The sequence below is a fragment of the Carcharodon carcharias genome, chromosome 5, assembly GCF_017639515.1.
Source record: "Carcharodon carcharias isolate sCarCar2 chromosome 5, sCarCar2.pri, whole genome shotgun sequence".
In the NCBI taxonomy this organism is placed as follows: domain Eukaryota; kingdom Metazoa; phylum Chordata; class Chondrichthyes; order Lamniformes; family Lamnidae; genus Carcharodon; species Carcharodon carcharias.
Genome location: NC_054471.1, coordinates 77,749,057 through 77,769,576, shown reverse-complemented (window position 1 = coordinate 77,769,576; position 20,520 = coordinate 77,749,057). Strand labels below are relative to the sequence as shown.

Sequence of the window (20,520 nt, the reverse complement as noted above, 5' to 3'; positions counted from 1 at the left end):
TACACCTGACGGTTAAGATGACATTACAGGTTGTCACAAAACTTCAAATTAAATATGTACTTCAATTAGGTCAAGTAAAGTTTAGAACCATTTGTGTTTGAAGGCCAAGAAAAACATGCATTCACCCCAAGCCATAGACTCCAAAATGAACAGCAATTCAGACAAAAGTAGCTAACTTTTCCCCCCTGTAGCCTAGCAACAACTCCTCTTCAAAAGTTGTTTCAACTCCATAGCAATTAAATCCAATCTGCCTTGATGTAATTGTTAACATTTAGACCTGGCACATGCCTGATTCTTCAGCCTCAGCATGCCAAAAGTTTTACCAATTTCATGAAACTATATTGAAATATTTCTGAGAAAACAAACCTAAGTCCAAGCTCTCACTCCTCTGGCCCAAAATATTCATGGCAACATCCTCACTCTTTAACTTTGAGCCTACCTTGCTTGGTACTCATAAGTTTTAGAAAATCAGTTACCACAAGCACTCCACCAGCTTAACAAGGTCAATAAACCTATTATGTAGTAAGAGCTACACAAATATATGCCTATTCTGCATTGTTAAATCTCAGCACAAAAACAAAAATAAATATACCTGGAAAAACTCAGCAGGTCTGACAACATCTGCGGAGAGGAACACAGTTAACGTTTCGAGTCCGTATGACTCTTCAACAGAACTAAGGAAAACTAGAAGAGTGGTGAAATATAAGGTGGTTTAAGGGGGGGTGGGACAAGTAGAGCTGGATAGAGGGCCAGTGATAGGTGGAGATTGCCAAAAGATGTCATAGACAAAAGGACAAAGAGGTGTTGACGGTGACATTAAGGGTAGAAAGCAGGACGATCAAGGCAGAGAGAGCCCTAGTGGGGATGGGGTGGGGGGAAGGGATCAAAATAGGCTAAAAAGTAGAGATAAAACAATGGATGGAAATGCATTTAAAAATAATGGAAATAGGTGGGAAAAGAAAAATCTATATAAATTATTGGAAAAAAGGGGGATCGGAAAGGGGGTGGGGATGGAGGAGAGAGTTCATGATCTAAAGTTGTTGAACTCAATATTCAGTCCGGAAGGCTGTAAAGTGCCTAGTCGGAAGATGAGGTGCTGTTCCTCCAGTTTGCGCTGAGCTTCACTGGAACATTGCAGCAGGCCAAGGACGGACATGTGGGCATGAGAGCAGGGTGGTGTGTTGAAAAGGCAAGCGACAGGGAGGTCTGGGTCATGCTTGCGGACAGACCAAAGGTGTTCCGCAAAGCAGTCATCCAGTCTGCGTTTCATCTCTCCAATGTAGAGGAAACCGCATTGGGAGCAGCGAATGCAGTAGACTTAAATTGAGGGAAGTGCAAGTGAAATGCTGCTTCACTTGAAAGGAGTGTATGGGCCCTTGGACGGTGGGGAGATGGGGAAATAAAGGGGCAAGTGTTGCACCTTCTACAGTTACAAGGGAAGGTGCTGTGGGAGGGGGTTGAGGTGGAGGAGGTGATGGAGGAGTGGACCGGGGTGTCCCTGCGGAATGCCACCGGGGGATGAAGGGAAGATGTGTTTGGTGGTGGCATCATGCTGGAGTTGGCGGAAATGGCGGAGGATGATCCTCTGAATGCAGAGGCTGGTGGGGTGATAAGTGAGGACAAGGGGGACCCTATCATGTTTCTGGGAGGGAGGAGAAAGCGTGAGGGCGGATGCGCGGGAGAAAGGCCGGACACGGTTGAGGGCCCTGTCAACCACCATCGGTGGAAAACTTCGGTTAAGGAAGAAGGAAGACATGTCAGAGGAACTGGTTTTGAAAATGGCATCATCAGAACAGATGCGACGGAGGCGAAGGAACTGAGAGAATGGGATGGAGTCCTTACAGGAAGCGAGGTGTGAGGAGCTGCAGTCGAGTTGGCTGGGGGAGTCAGTAGGCTTGTAATGAATATTGGTGGACAGTCTGTTACCAGAAATTGAGGCAGAGAGGTCAAGGAAGGGAAGGGAAGTGTCAGAGATGAACCATGTGAAAATGATGGAGGGGTGGAAATTGGAAGCAAAATTAATACATTTTTCCAGGTCCAGACAAGAGCATGAAGCAGCGCTGAAGCTGTCATCGATGTGCCGGAGAAAGAGTTGTGGGAGGGAGCCGGAGTAGGACTGGAACAAGGAATGTTCCACATAACCCATAAAGAAACAGGCATAGCTGGGGCCCATGCAGGGTCTCCGTGCTCACTTCTTTGGGCAGGAGTCGTCTCCCCGTTCAACGGATCCTTTTATCCACCTCCAATATTCTTCCTCCACCTGGACACCTCCCTCTGGATGCTTACCTTCTCTTGATCTTTTCATTGAGAACTGTCGGTGTGACATCAGTCGTCTCAATTTCTCTGCTCCTCCCACCCATTCTAACCTGCCACTCTCTGAACTTGCTGCACTCCGTTCTCTCAGGTCCAATCCTGACATTGTCATCAAACCTGCTGACAAGGGTGGTGCTGTTGTTGTCTGGCGCACTGACCTCTACCTCGCAGAGGCTGAGTGTCAACTCGTGGACACTTCCTCCTACCTCCCCCTAGACCATGACCCCACCACTGAACATTAAGCCATTGAGTCCAGCACTGTTACTGACCTCATCTCCTCTGGAGATCTTCCTTCCACAGCTTCCAACCTGATAGTCTCCTGCTTCTACCTCCTACCCAAAATCCACAAACAGGACTGTCCCGGTAGACCAGGTTAGCCTGTTCCTGCCCTACAGAACTCATTTCTTGCTATCTTGACTCCGTTATCTCTCCCCTTGTCCAGTCCCTTCCCACCTACATCCGCGATTCCTCTGACACCCTACATCATATCAACAATTTCCAGTTCCCTGGCCCCAACTGCCTCCTCTTCACCATGGACATCCAATCCCTCTACACCTCCATCCCCCACCACGATGGTCTGAGGGCTCTCCGCTTCTTCCTCAAACAGAGGCCCAAACAATCCCCATTCACCACTACTCTCCTCCGTCTGGCTGAACTTGTTCTCTCACTGAACAATTTCTCCTTAAACTCCTCTCACTTCCTCCAAATAAATGGTGTGGCTATGGGCACCCGCATGGGCCCCAGTTATGCCTGTCTCTTTATGGGGTATGTGGAACATTTCTTGCTCCAGTCCTACTCCGGCCCCCTCCCACAACTCTTTCTCCAGTACATCGATGAATGCTTCGGTGCTGCTTCATGATCTCACCTGGACCTGGAAAAATGTATTAATTTTGCTTCCAATTTCCACCCCTCCATCATTTTCACATGGTCCATCTCTGACACTTCCCTTCCTTGACCAGTTTCAATTTCTGGTAATAGACTGTCCACCAATATTCATTACAAGCCTACCGACTCCCCCAGCTATCTTGACTACAGCTCCTCACACCTCACTTCCTGTAAGGACTCCATCCCATTCTCTCAGTTCCTTCACCTCTGTCACATCTGTCCTGATGATGCCACTTGCAAAACCAGTTCCTCTGACATGTCTTCCTTCTTCCTTAACCGAGGTTTTCCACCCACGGTGGTTGACAGGGCCCTCAACCGTGTCCGGCCCTTCTCCCGTGCATCCGCCCTCACACCTTCCTCTCCCTCCCAGAACCGTGATAGGGTCCCCCTTGTCCTCACTTATCACCCCACCAGCCTCCGCATTCAAAGAATCTTCCTCCGCCATTTCCGCCAACTCCAGCATGATGCCACCACCAAATACATCTTCCGTTCACCCCCCCGGCGGCATTCCGCAGGGATCGTTCCCTCCGGGACAACCCGGTCCACTCCTCCATCACCCCCTACACCTCAACCCCCTCCCATGGCACCTTCCCATGCAACCGCAGAAGGTGCAACACTTGCCCCTTTACTCCCCCATCTCCTCACCATCCAAGGGCCCATACACTCCTTTCAAGTGAAGCAGCATTTCACTTGCACTTCCCTCAATTTAGTCTACTGCATTCGCTGCTCCCAATGCGGTTTCCTCTACATTGGAGAGACGAAACGCAGACTGGGTGACTGCTTTGCGGAACACCTTTGGTCTGTCCGCAAGCATGACCCAGACCTCCCTATCGCTTGCCTTTTCAACACACCACCCTGCTCTCATGCCCACATGTCCGTCCTTGGCCTGCTGCAATGTTCCAGTGAAGCTCAGCGCAAACTGGAGGAACAGCACCTCATCTTCCGACTAGGCACTTTACAGCCTTCCAGACTGAATATTGAGTTCAACAACTTTAGATCATGAACTCTCTCCTCCATCCCCACCCCCTTTCCGATCCCCCTTTTTTTCCAATAATTTATATAGATTTTTCTTTTCCCACCTATTTCCATTATTTTTAAATATATTTCCATCCATTGTTTTATCTCTACTTTTTAGCCTATTTTGATCCCTTCCCCCCACCCCACCCCCACTAGGGCTATCTCTACCTTGCTCATCCTGCTTTCTACCCTTAATGTCACCTATTAGCACATTTCTTACCTAATATCACCACCGTCAACACCTCTTTGTCCTTTTGTCTATGACATCTTTTGGCAATCTCCACCTATCACTGGCCCTCTATCCATCTCTACTTGCCCCACCCCACCTTAAACCACCTTATATTTCACCTCTCTTCTAGTTTTCCTTAGCTCTGTTGAAGAGTCATATGAACTAGATACATTAACTGTGTTCCTCTCCGCAGATGTTGTCAGACATGCTGAGTTTTTCCAGGTATTTTTATTTTTGGTTTTGTTTTGGATTTCCAGCATTCGTAGTTTTTTGCTTTTATCTTAGTGTTAAATCTCAGCAACCTTACAATCATCTTCTGCTTCCTCAGACGACTGGAGGGGTAATACACGTTGGAGACCACAGCTCCTATTCATTACCCAGTGGCCACTGTAAGTATGCATACATTGGAAGGGGGGCTTGCAAAGAAATGATTCAGCCTGGTGTTCCTGCAACTACAGAGTTTCTATCACTGACCACCACGCCCCATCTAGAAACACATTCTAAATTTAACTGCTGGGGGCAGTACTAGAAAACTCAGTGACTGCAATCATAACACTGAGTCACTGCCTTCAAGAAAAGAACGGAAAGTGTGTAAGAGTAAATCTGAACACAAGTGTACTCCAGCTCAGCAAAACTAAATTAACAAAAGTGGAAAAAGTTATGGGAATAAAGACAGCATTTTCTTTTGACCTGGAGCTCTGATCTAGCAGTTGGGAAGTCAAGAATAAGGGATCATTCTTCAATACACAACCAAATGCATGAGATTTAGAATAGCAAGCAGGAGAAAGTTCTTCAGAGTTGAGGTTGTGGAATTTATTTCCAGGATTATTGTTGAAGCAGTAACAATTAACATCCAAGATTAAGCTGATAGGTGAATGAAAGAAAATAGGGTGAGTAAATCTGGACTGTTTACTTATGTAGGGTGAACACCAACACTGACTGGTTGAGCCAACGTTTTCATGTTGTAATTTCTAAGCAATAACCTTTTCCTATTTTTTGACACTGAATCACCATCACATGTACTGAATAAAAAGGTCGATACAATAAGTACCAATTTCCTATTTTCATTCACTACCCAGCTTCACATATCTGTAAGAAACTAGTTTAACCGAGACAGTGCCAAAACATCCATTCTAAAACTAAGGATTAAGAAGCTTGTCAAAGTGATTTCTCCCATGAAGGTTTTGCTGACTGTTCTGCAGTTGCAAGCAGTTGTAAATTTCAAACTTCACATGCTTTTACATTTTACAGGACAGCAGAGCCTGAGCAATGAAATGCAGAAGGAGACTGACGGGTGTTTGTAACAAACTATGCCATTCTGAAATTGAAATAGATACACTTTCCCAAAACTTCACTGTTCCTCTTAATTTGTATTCATTCACAAAGCAAAACTAAAGTGAAGGACAAAAGTCCTCCAACATCATGGACAGGTGGAAAAATAAAGGCAGAATTCAAATAAAGAAAAACAATTACTGATTGTTATATTTTCTCATTTAATGGACTATTAAAACTTAATGAAGAGACTCTTGCAGTTTTAATATGAAGTATTTTTGTATTCTTTCTCAGGATATTGGTGTCACTGGCAAGGCCAGCATTTGTTGTCTATCCCTATTTACCCTTGAGAAAGTGATGGGGAGCTCCTTCTTGAACTGCTGCAGTCCATGTGGTGTAGTGTAGGAACACCCCCAGTGATGTTAGGGAGGGAGTTCCAGGATTTTGACCCAGATATATTTTCAAGTCAGGATGGTGAGTGGCTTGAAGGGGAAATTGCAAATGGTGGTGTTCCCACGCATCTGCCGTTCTTGTCCTTCTAAGTGGTAGAGATCGCAGGTTTGGAAGTTGCTGTTGAAAGAGCCTTGATGAGTTGCTGCAGTGCATCTGGTAGATGGACAACACAGCTGCCACTGTGTTTGGGCAGTGGGGCGAAGTGAATGTTAAGTTGGTAGATGAGGTGCCAATCAAGCAGTCTACTTTGTCTTGGATGGTGTCAAGCTTTGTGAATGTTTTTGGAGCTGCACCCATCCAGGCAAAGTATTTCATCACAGTCCTGACTTGTGCCTTATAGATGGTGGGCAAGATTTGGGGAGTCAGGAGGTGAGTTATTCACTGCAGAATTCCTAGTCTCTGACCTGTTGTTGTAGCCACAGTATTTATATGGCTGGTCCAGTTCAGTTTCAGGTCAATGGTAACCCTCAGGATGTTGATAGTGGGGGAATTTAGCGATGATAATGCCATCGAATGTCAAGGGGCGATGATCAGATTTTCACTTGTTGGAGATAGACATTGCCTGGCACTTGTGTGGCGCCAATATTACTTGCCACTTGTCAGCCCAAACCTGGAGATTGTCCGGGTCTTGCTGCATTTGGACATGGACTGCTTCAGTATCTGAGGAGTCATGAATGGTGCTGAACACTGGGCAATCATCAGCGAACATCCTCACTTCTGACCTTATGATGGAGGGAAGATCGTTGATGAAGCAACTGAAGCTGGTTGGGCCTAGGACACTACCCTGAGGAACTCCTGCAATAATGTCCTGGGACTGAAATGACTGACCTCCAACAAGCACAACCAGTTTTATTTGTGCTAAGTATGACTCTAACCAGTGAGAGTTTTCCTCCCTATTCCCATTGATTTCAATTTAGCTAGGGCTCCCTGATGCCACACTCAGTCAAATGCTGCTTTGATGTCGAGGGCAGTCACTCTCACCTCTTGAGTTCAGAACTTTTGTCCATCTTTGGACCAAGGCTGTAATATGGTCAGCTCAGTGGCCCTGGTGAAACCCAAGCCAGAATCAACGGGCAGGGTATTACTGTGTATGTGCCACATGATAAAATTGTCGACACCATATTTTATCACTTTGCTGAGGACTGAGTTCAACAGTGCCACTTCCCAAAAATGCATCCTGAGCTGATTTAGACTCTGGATTTTTATGCAGTTGACTAGACTGTATCCTTTCTGTTTCACCTGAAGCTGGTCAGCAGCAATAACAACTGAACGGGAGTATTTGGTTTACATTCTACAACACAAGCATCTGCCTGACAATGTGGAAAATTGGGGCAGCAACTGGCCAGATTGGAATTGTCCTGCCTTTTGTGAAAAGACATACCTGGGAAATTTTCCACATTGTCAGGCAGATGCCTGTGTTGTAGAATGTAAACCAAATACTCCCCTTCAGTTGTTATTGCTGCTGACCAGCTTCAGGTGAAACAAAAAGGATACAGTCTGGTCAACTGCATAAAAATCCAAAGTCTAAATCAGCTCAGGATGCATTTTTGGGAAGTGGCACTGTTGATGCATTAAGCTCCTAAGTACAAGGCCTTCTAGTATAGGGTGAACCAAAGTGAACTAAACTCCAGGTCAAAGCAGCAAAAAAATGAGGGAACACTGCCAGGGGCATTCTGTTAAATGTGGTCCTACATATGAACACTGAAAATGCAGCATTCGAGCAAACAGTGCTGAGATCAATGCAGCAAATCCATTAATGGAAATTATGATCCTGGGGCTGGAAATCCATGTTCTATTACTGCATACCTCAGTGCCAACAACAGCATCATCATTAATGACTGCTTTGATTTGCACTAATTGCTGTATTTAGAAGATTCTAAGAACACAAAGTTAAATTAATGACAATTTTAAAGCATCAAGCCCTTATTGGAAAGAGATAGACTATTTATCATCTCTACCCATTACGAGTATGGATCTATTGTAAGTATAGTTCCACAATAGGCAAGGAAATGTAGGTAACTGCAGAGGCAATAACTCCAACTGTTCAAAAGAAAAAAGAATAAGAAAGTCTGCTTGCCACAGCTAATACTCTGGAAAATGTCTGATCATTTGAACAGACAAGGCTCAGCAGTACCACAGATTTTGTTATTGGGCATATTCAACTGACCTCAACAGCAAATACTTTTCTGTTCTACCAAAAATCCTTAGCATCTCCAACTGGAAAGACAGAGAAAGGAGAACCCAAGATGCCAATGGCAGTAATGCATTCTTTCAAGATAGAAATAAGGTACAAGATGAGGCTACAGCATCTGACATCACAAGAGATGCTTCTATAGAATAGTGTCTACACTGCCTGGATGTCTAACTCAAACAGCATTGTGGAGAAATGCTATCCCCAGGAACAGGCATTAAAATATAGGCATCTTAACCGTTTGACCTGAATAGTTTTGCATGTAGGTTCAACGCACTGATCGAATTTGGTTATTCTGACCTCAACACGTTGCCTTGTAGGTTCAACACTGGTTGAGTTCAGCTTTGCGTGTAGGTTCAACACTGGTTGAATTCAGCTATCTTTTCTGAAACAAGAGGAACAAAACAAACATAACCATTTTTTTCAGAAGAATAGTGAATCTTCAAAGGGAAATGTAGGGAAAACAAGTTAAAAATATAAAATGACATGTTATTTTAAGAAAAACTTAAACGGGTTACACTACAGCTATCAAAAAAGCTTTGCAGTATAGAAAGAGATAGCACAATTCTCAATGGAAATGGGGAATTATCAACCAAACTTAACAGCAGACTTTTAATATTTATACAATGTGGTGCCAATCTAGTACCACGTACATGCACGTAATACCAGTTCATTTGCAAAGAATTATTTCTGTATCAGCAATAAGCTCCTTCTCAGGAGCCAGTCAGCTCTCATTCAATTGCATAGTCAAACATCGTTGAGAGAATTTCTCCGATCACAAATCAAAACATTTTTGCCACAAATCTCAAACCTATTTGAATTACTGATACTCCATGCATCTTGCAAAACAAGCATTAGTGCACTTTCAGGAGGTCAACTACTATAGAACAGCTATCAGGCAGGTTTGAAGTCACACCTTCTTGCTGTTTCTCAGACAACTCCTGACATTCACCATGACCGAGGTCACTGGAGTGGTCCAACAAGAAGAATGCTGGAATGTGTCCAAAAGTGGCACAATATTAACATTTCTTTTTAAAAAGATAAATATGTTGCTCCGTAATGGGGGACATTTTATTTTGTCAATTTTAGTAATTATGCAAAGAAAATACTTACACAATAAACTTACTTTCATTTTACCTATGAAACAAGCCTTTGAAGAGTACTCCTATTACACAAGTATGATTTGTTTTGATTTACCACAATAGCTATCCTCATGTGAACCTTTAGCCAGGAAACATTTCTTCCATGTTACTCAAAGATTTAATGTAGTCCTAATAACTAGATAGACAATGTTTTTATTCCACTCAGACCTCTAGAAAAAAATCAAAAGTTTTCTTATATACATTCAAGGGAGCACATTACTAAGGAGATGTTTCTGAAAAATCATAAAAGGCATTGAAATTATGCTTCTTCTTTGTTCATATCATAGCAATCTAAAGGAAACGCACTTGAAGCTTCATTTAGCCATAAATTATTAAAGTTTCCTGCAGCATTTTAAATTGAAGGTACTAGCTCCCCAGAATTGAGCAAGTTTATCCAGTGAGATGAGCTATAATGAGCGATCGATCTGGAGTTTGGTCACAGATCAGCCATGATCTCACTGAACAGCAGGACCAGTTTGAGGGGCTAAGTGGCCTACTCCTGTTCCAATGCTGCTACCATTTAATCCATATCGATGCTAAGTTAGCTGGTCTCGACTGAGAAACCTTTGGGGATGAAACTTGGCACATGAAACAAATGTTTTTGAACAACTTCAGAAATCAGAAGTTATATGGAATTGAATGACGTGATTAATGGATGTCTCCCTCCCTTTGATTCTCAAGGATCACAAGTAAAATGTGTTGGTACCAAACATAAGCCCACAATTCAGTATAACCCAATCAACAAGTTGGAGGATAACTCAAATAGACCAGAAGACAAAGTTTGAGGAAGTTTAACTCTGTACCTGGTCTGTCTAATTTTCATCCCAGAATGATATTTACAGAATGTCAAAAATAGTTACTTTACTCTGCATCCCAATCCTTCCTGATTTTCATCTTGCCAAATACAGTAAAACTCATTAAAAATGTGAATAACCAGAGTGCTACAGTAAATATATGAGGCAACAGTACTCCATGCAGCTAGGCTAATTCCAAGTTTTTAACCCTGGCTATCAGAGAAATAGGACAAGTTGATAAGAGACATTTTACAAATTTCTGTTAGTTGTAGTTAGTAGTTTATTCAAGTTTGGTTTATAGATCTATGTTCCAACTCGCCAATGTTCCATACTGTGTTCAATTATTAAGAAATGGGATGATATGAAATCAAAATGTGAATAACCCAAAAAGTTATAAATTACTAAGGTAACATGACAGGATTTCTAGGTACAGGAGTGTAAGCATGGTATAATTGCAAGCATTTATACCTTAAAAACCATATATATATATATATAGATACACATACACACACACATATATATATATATATATATATATATATATAGAGAGAGAGGCTAGAGTCTATATATCACCAGGGACTATAGTGCAGGGGTTCAAATAAAATTCCGAACCATGAAAGAAGCTTAACATTTTCTGAAACTTATGTTCAACAAACAGGAAATGTCTAGTGTTCGCATTATAAACCAACTGAGATACTCCATCACACAACCATGTTATAACCCTGTGCTTCTCAAACTGAAGACCATGGACTAAACCACCTCTGTCACAAATTTCAAATGAAACACACTCAATTAAAATTGTTTCTAACTGCAGACTGCTCAATAATGATAAATTGTATTAGTTGCAAACACTAATGATGACCTTCCTCACCAATCAACCTCAACATCACCTACACAGCAAAATCACTGTAGCTTCCATTAAAGTTAAATAAAGGTGCCTAACACTGAAAAAAAATAATCTTTGCCTCTCTTCTCACAGATTGGTTGGAAAGTTTCACACAGGAATAGAAATTCGCCCTTTACTGGTTTGTCGACACATCAATCATACAACATCTTAACATGTGGTTTGTATCAGAGTATAGAGGTCTAGAGCACAGAAAAAGGCCCATCAGCACATTGAGTCTGTGCTGGTCAAACAAGTACATAACTATTCTAATCCCATTTTCCAGTACTAGGCCCATAGCCTCGTATGCCATGGCATCGCAAGTGCACATCCAAATACTTCTTAAATGTTATGAGGGTATCTGTCTCAGGCAGTGAGTTCCAGATTCCCACCACCCTCTGGGTGAAAAAATTTTTCCTCACATCCCCGCTAAACCTCCTGCCCCTTACCTTAAATCTATGCCCCCTGGTTATTGATCCCTCCACCAAGGGGAAAAGTTCCTTGTGTACCCTATCTATGCCCCTCATAATTGTATACACCTCAATCATGTCCCCCTTCAATCTCCTCTGCTCCAGGGACAATAACCCCAGTCTATCCAATCTCTCCTCGTAACTAAAACTCTCCAGCCCAGGCAACATCCTGGTAAATCTCCTCTGCACTCTCTCTAGTGCAATCACATCCTTCCAATAATGCGGATTCCAGAACTGCACGCAATATTCTAGCTGTGGCCTAACTAGCGTTTTATTCAGTTCCAGTATAACCTCCTTGCTCTTATATTCTATGCCTTGGTTAATAAATAATCTCATATGCCTCCTTAACCACCTTATCTACCTGTCCCGCTACCTTAAGGGACCGGTGGACATGCACACCAAGGTCCCGCTGATCCTCAGTGCTTCCCAGGGTCCTACCATTCATCATGTATTCCTGTGCCTTGTTTGTCCTGCCCAAGTGCATCACCTCACACTTACCCGGATTAAATTCCATTTGCCATTGATCAGCCCATCTGACCAGCCCGTCTATATCCTCTTGTAAACTAAGGCTATCCTCCTCAGTATTACCAACCCACCAATTTTTGTGTCATCTGCAAACTTACTGATCAACCCTCCTACATTCAACTCTAAATCGTTTATATATACCACAAACAGCAAGGGACCCAACACCAATCCCCATAGAACCCCAATGGACACACACATCCAGTAACAAAAACACCCCTTCACCATCACCCTCTGCTTCCTGCCACTCAGCCAATTCTGGATCCAATTTGCCAAATTGCCTTGGATCCCATGTGGAGAGGAATAATTGGAATTGTACTTCAAAAACTGGGTTTAGGTTTTAACTAATGGAAACAATTCTGCAGTGCATTTGTCTATAATTGCTTTTTAATTAATGTAAAAGACAAACTCAAATAATTGTCTTTTTAAAAATCAATAAAAATTATCCCACCCTTTTGCTGATTGGCGAGAGACCAATCATTGGAGAACATTGATTGAATAAAGTACCTGTCAAGCATTTACAGATGTCATTGTCAAACTTCACACCAAGAATAGAAAGACTGAAATGAGAAGCACACCCCTCTCACTGATATCCCTAAATAAATACCTGTTTTCTTAAAATACATTACTGAAACACCTTACATGGAGCACTTTTGTATTGAGTGCTATATAGTATTATAATTTAGATATGGGAAGGTTCAGGTTATTAATCTATTTGAAAAGGAGTCTTGCAACCAAATATATTTGAGAACCAAAGTTATAACCAATCTTACACTTCAAGTTACCAGGAGCAATGTGTTATTCTGCTGTTTTTTTTCAAAAAGTTAAGCTTTTATTTTAATAAAAGGAAAGCAAGGTACATCGATATATTTAAACAGTTTTATGCTAAGCATCAAGCACCACAGGCTACTGGCAAACAAAAAGCAAACAGCAAATTCGCATCTTCAACTAAAATTATAGGCCAAAATTTGCTGCCAAAAACACACCGTTAACATGTATATGGTCCAGTGATTTGTGGGGCAAGGAAGATAGCTTGCTGGGCAATTTGTGCCACTCTGCCAGTAGCCTCACAAAAACAGAAGCTCAATAATTTGCTGCATTTGCACATTAATTGCCAATAAAATTACCAAAGTTAGGGCTGGTACTTAACCATGCAAGTAAGCTTTTAATGATGAGATTTGTATTCCTGTAACGCCATTCAACGTCTCCAACACAGAAAAGGAACAATGACACTTGGGAGTCTATCTTGCAAGTATTAAATATTTTAATTTTCTTACTTTTTCTATCCACCTCTTATTACAATCTTCGTTTCCTATTTTCTTATACCTGATTTGATTCTAGTTCACCCTATTTCTGTCTCCATTGTTCATCTGTTCCTTTCTCAACGCTTAAATCTCATTGATATAAAAACAAAAAACTGCGGATGCTGGAAATCCAAAACAAAAACAGAATTACCTGGAAAAACTCAGAGGTCTGGCAGCATTGGCGGAGAAGAAAAGAGTTGATGTTTCGAGTCCTCATGACCCTTCAACAGAACTGGGTGAATCCAAGAAGAGGGGTGAAATATAAGCTGGTTTAAGGTGGTTTTTGTGGGGGTGGGGGGGTTGGTTATAGGGACAAAGCAAGCAGTGATAGGAGCAGATAATCAAAAAATGTCACAGACAAAAGAACAAAAGAACACAGAGGTGTTGAAGGTGGTGATATTATCTAAACGAATGTGCTAACTAAGAATGGATGGTAGGGCATGCAAGGTATAGCTCTAGTGGGGGTGGGGGGCATATAAGATTTAAAAATAATGGAAATAGGTGCAAAAAGAAAAATCTATATAAATTATTGGAAAAAACAAAAGGAAGGGGGAAGAAACAGAAAGGGGGTAGGGATGGAGGAGGGAGTTCAAGATCTAAAGTTGTTGAATTCAATATTCAGTCCGGAAGGCTGTAATGTGCCTAGTCGGAAGATGAGGTGCTGTTCCTCCAGTTTGCGTTGGACTTCACTGGAACAATGCAGTAAGGCAAGGACAGACATGTGGGCAAGAGAGCAGGGTGGAGTGTTAAAATGGCAAGCGACAGGGAGGTTTGGGTCATTCTTTCGGACAGACCGCAGGTGATCTGCAAAGCGGTCGCCCAGTTTATGTTTGGTCTCTCCAATGTAGAGGAGACCGCATTGGGAGCAACGAGTGCATAGACTAAGTTGGGGGAAATGCAAGTGAAATGCTGCTTCACTTGAAAGGAGTGTTCGAGCCCTTCGCCAGTGAGGAGAGAAGAAGTGATGGGGCAGGTGTTGCATCTTTTGCGTGGGCATGGGGAGGTGCCATAAGTGGGGTTTGAGGAGTAGGGGATGATGGAGGAGTGGACCAGGGTGTCCCGGAGGGAACTCCTTAAATCTCATTGCTTGAGAACAGGGCCAACAGTCTGCTATTCACCATATTACGCCCAACTGCAACAAATTCTGGAGTTTGGAACCTATATACCTATATTCCGAGCAGTATAAAATACTTTCCTTTTTCAGATATAGCAACTGCAATTGACTTGTGCAGAAAAAACATTCATTCCTATGTTTTGCACTGGGGAAAAAAGAATGTAGATAGCTCACTGCAACACTCACATGGTCTTGCCCTTCAGCTTAGCACATGGGTGTTTACTGCTCAACTATTTCCTAGAGTTGGGATCACTTGCTGTTTTGGACGGTTAACATTTGGAAGTTTGTAAATTAATGATGGCTTGCTCAGTTAACTCCTTAAAAAAATACATTTTTCACAGCAACACTGTAGGCCATAAGCTTTTCCTTCTGTAATTACAGATTTTATAATACTGTAATACTATAACAAGATGATTTTGGAATAAGATACAGCAATGTTGACCACTTAGAGCATCATGTCACAATAAAGGCCATTAAATCAGCAGCTTTCAAAGAAAAGGCACTGAATCACAATACACACCCCCAAATACCACTAAAACTCCCAGGTGATTGAATCCCATATAACTGAATCTGATTTATTTTGTTGTCATTAGCCATTGAGCCCAATTACAAAGAAAGGAACTACAGAATCCAATCACCCAAATGTTAGGAAGGGAAGTAGGCCATTAAGTCCCTCAAGCTTGTCCCGCCGCCATTTATTTAGAGCATGGCTGGTCTGTATCTCAACGCCATCTACCCAGCTAACAAAAAAACTCAGCCTCACCGTTCTGAAATTTTCAATTGATCTCCTGCCTTAAGTTTCAAATTTTTCAGGGTTGGGTGGACGTGGGGGAAGGAGTTCCAAATTTCCGCAACCCTTCCTGTGAAGAAGTGCTTCTTGGCATCACCCCTAAACAGCCTAATTCTAATTTTTACTTGCTCTGGACTCTCCCACAAGAGCAAATAGTTTCCTTCAATCAGACTAACCACCTCATTTAGATCACCCCTTAATTGTCGATACTCAAGGGAATATAAGCTTAGTCTATACAACTTGTCCTCACAACTGAATCCATATCATTCTGGTGAATCAGCACTGCCCCCTCTCCAAGACCAAGTCTAAATGAGCAGGAGGGGAGACCCAAGGTCATTGCAAGAGCAGGAACAGTGACTGAGAGCAGTTGGAACAAAAAGAGCAGAGGCTTGGAGCAGGACCAGTGACCAAGAGCAGCAGGGATAAAAGGAGGAGCAGAGAGAGACACCAAAAGTCATCGGGGAGCAATGTCACACGAAAGCAGGTAGTTGATTGGCCAGTGACTATGCTTATTTTTACTCTTTAACCCAGGGCAAAGGTAAGAACTGGGAAAATATAACTAATACCTCATCAGTAACAAACTAGATAAACTAATAGTTAATTCAACTAAAACATGAATAAAAACTAATTAAATATATAAGATTAGATAGAGATGGCAGAAAAGATGGTGTGTCAGAATTGCAACATATGGAAGTTAATGGACATCATTGAGATCCTGAGCAACCACATCAGTAGCGACTGCCTGCAACATAGGAAACTTCAGCTCAGAGTTTGTTGGTCATTGCAAAAATTGAGATGTATCAGGGAGGGAGCAAATTATCTGGACATTTTGAGAAAGGAGGCAGTCACACCCCTTAGGTTAGGTAGTAGTGCAGGTCTGTTCAGCGGTCAGAGATAGGAGTGTGTGACAGAGTCAGGCAGGCAAGGGCACACCAACTGGTGGATCCTTGACTTTTGTCCTTATCCAAAAGATTGGGGATTCTTGCTGCCTTTGTGGATGAGGAAAAAGTTCGCAGAGAAAAATGACCGGGAAAGGATTATGGTAGTGATATGCAACAGTATGGTCCAAGGAATAGAGAAGATCCTTTGCATCTGTGACTGGGAATTCCCAAGGTTGTGTTGTATGCCCAGCGGTACCAGTGTTCAAGACATCTTCTCGCAGCTGGAGAAGAACTTGGAGTGGGAGGGGGAGGATCCAGTGATTGTGGCCCATGTAGGAACCAATGACATAGGTGTAACTAGGAATGAAGATCTGCTGAGGGAGTTTGAGAAGCTGGAGTTGAAATCAAAACACAGAACCTCGCAATCTCTGGATTGTTCCTGAGCCACTTGGAAATTGACATTGGAATAAACAGGTTAGAAAGTGAAATGCTTCACTGGAAAAGTGGCGTGGGAAGCAAGGGTTTCAATTTGTGGGGCACTGGCACCTTCATTGGGGATATGGATGGGCTCCAGGGGGATCAGTGTCCTGGTGAATTGATAACTAGGGTGGTAGGTAGAATTTTAAATTAATGAATGGGGGGTGGTTGGGAAGATTCATGATATCATAAATTCAAATGTATTAAGAAAAATGTCAAGGCCATAGAGCAGAATAGCGATTGGGTAAAAATAAACAGTGGGTCAGGAAAAGACAAAGGGCTTAATAAAGGTAATAGTGCATTAATGACTAAGGTAACATCAGGGAAAAATAAAAAGTTAAAGCTAAAGGTAGCATCTGCATGTGCAGAATAACAAAAACAGATAAATTAATAGCAGATAAAAATTAATTGGGTAAATCGAATTGCCATTATGGAGGCGTGGTTAGAGTGACCGAAGTTGGACAAGAAATATTCCAGCGTTCTTGGCTTTTAGAAGACATAGGCAAAATGGAAAAGGAGGGGAGTAGTTCTGATAATAAAGGATAAGATAAAAGCCTTAAAGAGGAAGGACCTCAGCTCAAAATCAAGAAATCAAATCAATTTCATTAGAACTAAGAAACAACAAAAGTAGAAAAGAATGGTGAGAGTAGTTTATAAGCCTCCTAAACAATTATAGTGTCAGAGTAAAAATCAGGAAATGTAAAAAGTATGCGTAACAACGATAATACAGTAATCATGGGGAGTCATTGCATAGACTGAGCAAACCTGAGTAACAGTGCAGAAGATGAGTTTGTGAAATGCAGTCAGGATAATTTTCTAGATCAGTATGCTAAGGAACCTATTACGAAACAAGCTATTTGAGAGCTAGAGACAGGGTTAATGAATAACCTTATATTAAAGGAGTCTCCCGGGGAAAGTAATAACATAATAGAATTTCCTACTGAGTTTCAGAATGACTAGGGTCTTAAATCTGAACAAAGCAAACTTACATAGGTTTGAGGGATGAGTTGGCTGAGGGAGATTGGGAAAATAGATTAGAAGATAGAATGGTAGATAAGCAATGGCAAATGTTTAAAGAATTAACTCAATTTGTAACAAATACACATTCCCTTCAGCAATAAAAACCCACAAAAAAAATGCCAACCATGGCTAATAAGAAGTTAAAGATAGTATTATGTTAAAGGGATAGCTTATAATGTTGCCAAGAGTTGTAAACCTAGGGATTGGAAGGATTTTAGAATTCAGCAGGATGAACAAGAAAGAGACAATAAAAATGAGTGCAAGCTAGCAAGAGACAGAAAAGTAGTTTGTAAAAGCTTCTGTAGATACGTAAGAAGGAAGAGACTGGCTAAAATAAATGTGGCTCTCTTAGAGGCAGAGATGGGTAATTATTAATGGGGGAATACAGAAGTGGAAGTGACATTAAATAAATACTGTCATCATAGTAGAAGGCAAAAATATTCCATATATAGAGTGAAAGCAAGGGTCTAGAGAGAATGAGGAACTTAAAAAATTAGCATCAGTAAATAGAGAAATTAATGGGGTTTAAGCTGACAAATCCTCTCTGCCTGATGATTTGCATCCTAGGATTTTAAAAATGGTGGCTACAGAGATAGTGGGTGCATTAGTTTTGGGCATCTAGAGTTCTCTAGAACACACTATAGTCCGCGTAGACTAGAAGGTAGCTAGCATAACCCTGCTGTTCAAGAAAGGAGGGACATAGAAAACAGGGAACAATAAGCTAGTAGCCTGACATCAGGAGTAGGGAAAATGTTAGAATATCTTAGAGATGTGACGACAAGGCCCTTAGAAAATCATATGGTTGGGCAGATTCAACACAGATTTATGTAAGGGGAATTATGTTTGACAAATCTATTTAGACTTTTTCTGAGGTTGAAACTAGTAAGGTGGATAAGAGGGAACCAGTAGATATAGTTTGCGTATTTGAATTTTCAGAAAACATTTTGATAAGGTGCCATACATGAAGCTTGTGAAAAATTACAGGCTGTGGGATTGGAGGTAATAACATGGATTGCAGGTTGATAAATGGACAGAAAACCAAATAGGAATAATCAAGTCACCCTCAGGTTGACAAGCTGTAACTTTGGGGTACCGCAAGGATCAGTGCTTGGGCCTCAACTATTTACAATATATGACATAGATGAAAGGATCAAGTGTAATGCATCAACATTTGTTGGAGATACAAAGTTAGGAAGAAAGCAAGATGTGAGGAGAATGCAAAGAGGCTGCAAAGGGAGATATGTAGGTTAAGTGAATGGGCAAGAACACGGCAGATGGAATTTAATGTTGAGAAGTCTGAAGTCGCTCATTTTGGTAGGAAAAATAGTAAAGTAGAATTTTTTTTAAAATTGCGACTGAAAATGTTGGAATTCAGAGGAACCTGGATGGCCTGGAATCACAGGAAGTTAACATGCAGGTACAGCAAGCAATGAAGAAAGCAAATAGTATGTTAGCTTTTATGAAAGGGTTTGAAGTACAAGAGAAAGGAAGTCTTACTGTAATTATACACAGTTTTGGTAAAACAACACCTGGAGTCTGGTACAGTTTTGATCTCCTTTACGCAAGGGAGGTGTTTTTTTTTCTTCTTTCATGGAATGTGGGCATCGCTGACAAGGTAAAACAATATTTGATCTAATATAGATGATATTTGGACTCTGGGATAAAAGAAATATGGGATGTATTTTCATTTTTATTTCTTTCACCAGTAAAAATCACAATTCTACACCACCAATATATTACCACAAGTAATGCCAAATGGAGATTTAAACCAAGACAACAACATTCTAAAAGGTAAAATACATGGGAACCCATGACAGGAAGGATCACACATTTTTCTCTAAAAGGGGCATCAACTAGGTACTGAATGTTAAGTAACTGGGAGTAATTCAAAGCTGCAGTACTCCACTGGAGTCAATTTTCTTCTGTTTATATGTAACTATGTTTATATACAGAAGTCAGGCTCAGGAACATGAAGTTTGTATGTGCATGGACCTCAGTGCCTTGTGTTCATATCTCCTCACTGACAACTGTTAAATAAGAACTTTTTAAAAATTCTTTCACAGGATGCAGTCATCGTTAGCTAGACCACCATTTACTGCCCCTCCCTAATTGCCCTTGAGAAGGTGGTGGGGAGCTGTCTTCTTGAACGACTGTATTCCATGTGGTATAGGTATGTACACTCAGAGTGCTGTTACGGAGGGATTTCCAGGATTCTGACCCAACGACAGTGAAGGAACGGCGATATTGTTCCTAGTCAGGATTGTATGTAGCTTGGAGGGGAACTTCCAGGTGGTGGTGTTCCCATGCATCTGCTGCCCTTGTCCTTCTAGGTGGCAGACGTCACGGTTTGGAGGGTGCTGTCTAAGAAGCCTTGACAAGTTGCTGCGGTGCATTTTATAGATGGTACACACTGCTGCCACTGTGTGTTGGTGGTGGAGGGTGAGAATGTTTAAGGTGCCGGACAGGGTGCCAATCAAGCGAGTTGCTTTGTCCTGGATGGTGTTGAGCTTCTTGACTTATTGGAGCTGCACTCATCCAGGCAAGTGGAGAATATTCCATCACACTCCTGACTGGTGCCTTGTAGATAATGGACAGACCTTATGGAGTCAGGTGGTGAGTTACTTGCCACAAAATTCCCAATCTCTGACCTGCTCTTGTAGCCACAGTATTTATATGGCTGGTCCAGTTCAGTTTCTGGTCAATGGTAACATCCAAATGTTGATAGTGGAGAACTCAGCAGTGGAAATGCCTTTGAAAGTTATG

General features: G+C 41.8%; 1 protein-coding gene across 1 annotated transcript in view; it reads right to left on the bottom strand.

The window, feature by feature from the left end:
- The window catches only part of phf3 (PHD finger protein 3), a 133,952-nt gene extending 125,207 nt beyond the window's left edge, over positions 1-8,745 (bottom strand). Inside the window, exon 1 of the mRNA XM_041187764.1 lies at positions 8,607-8,745. Within this exon, the coding sequence (XP_041043698.1) occupies positions 8,607-8,622 (16 nt within the window). The 5' untranslated portion in view covers positions 8,623-8,745. The remainder of the gene's footprint in view (positions 1-8,606) is intronic.
- Between the last annotated feature and the right edge of the window lie 11,775 nt (positions 8,746-20,520).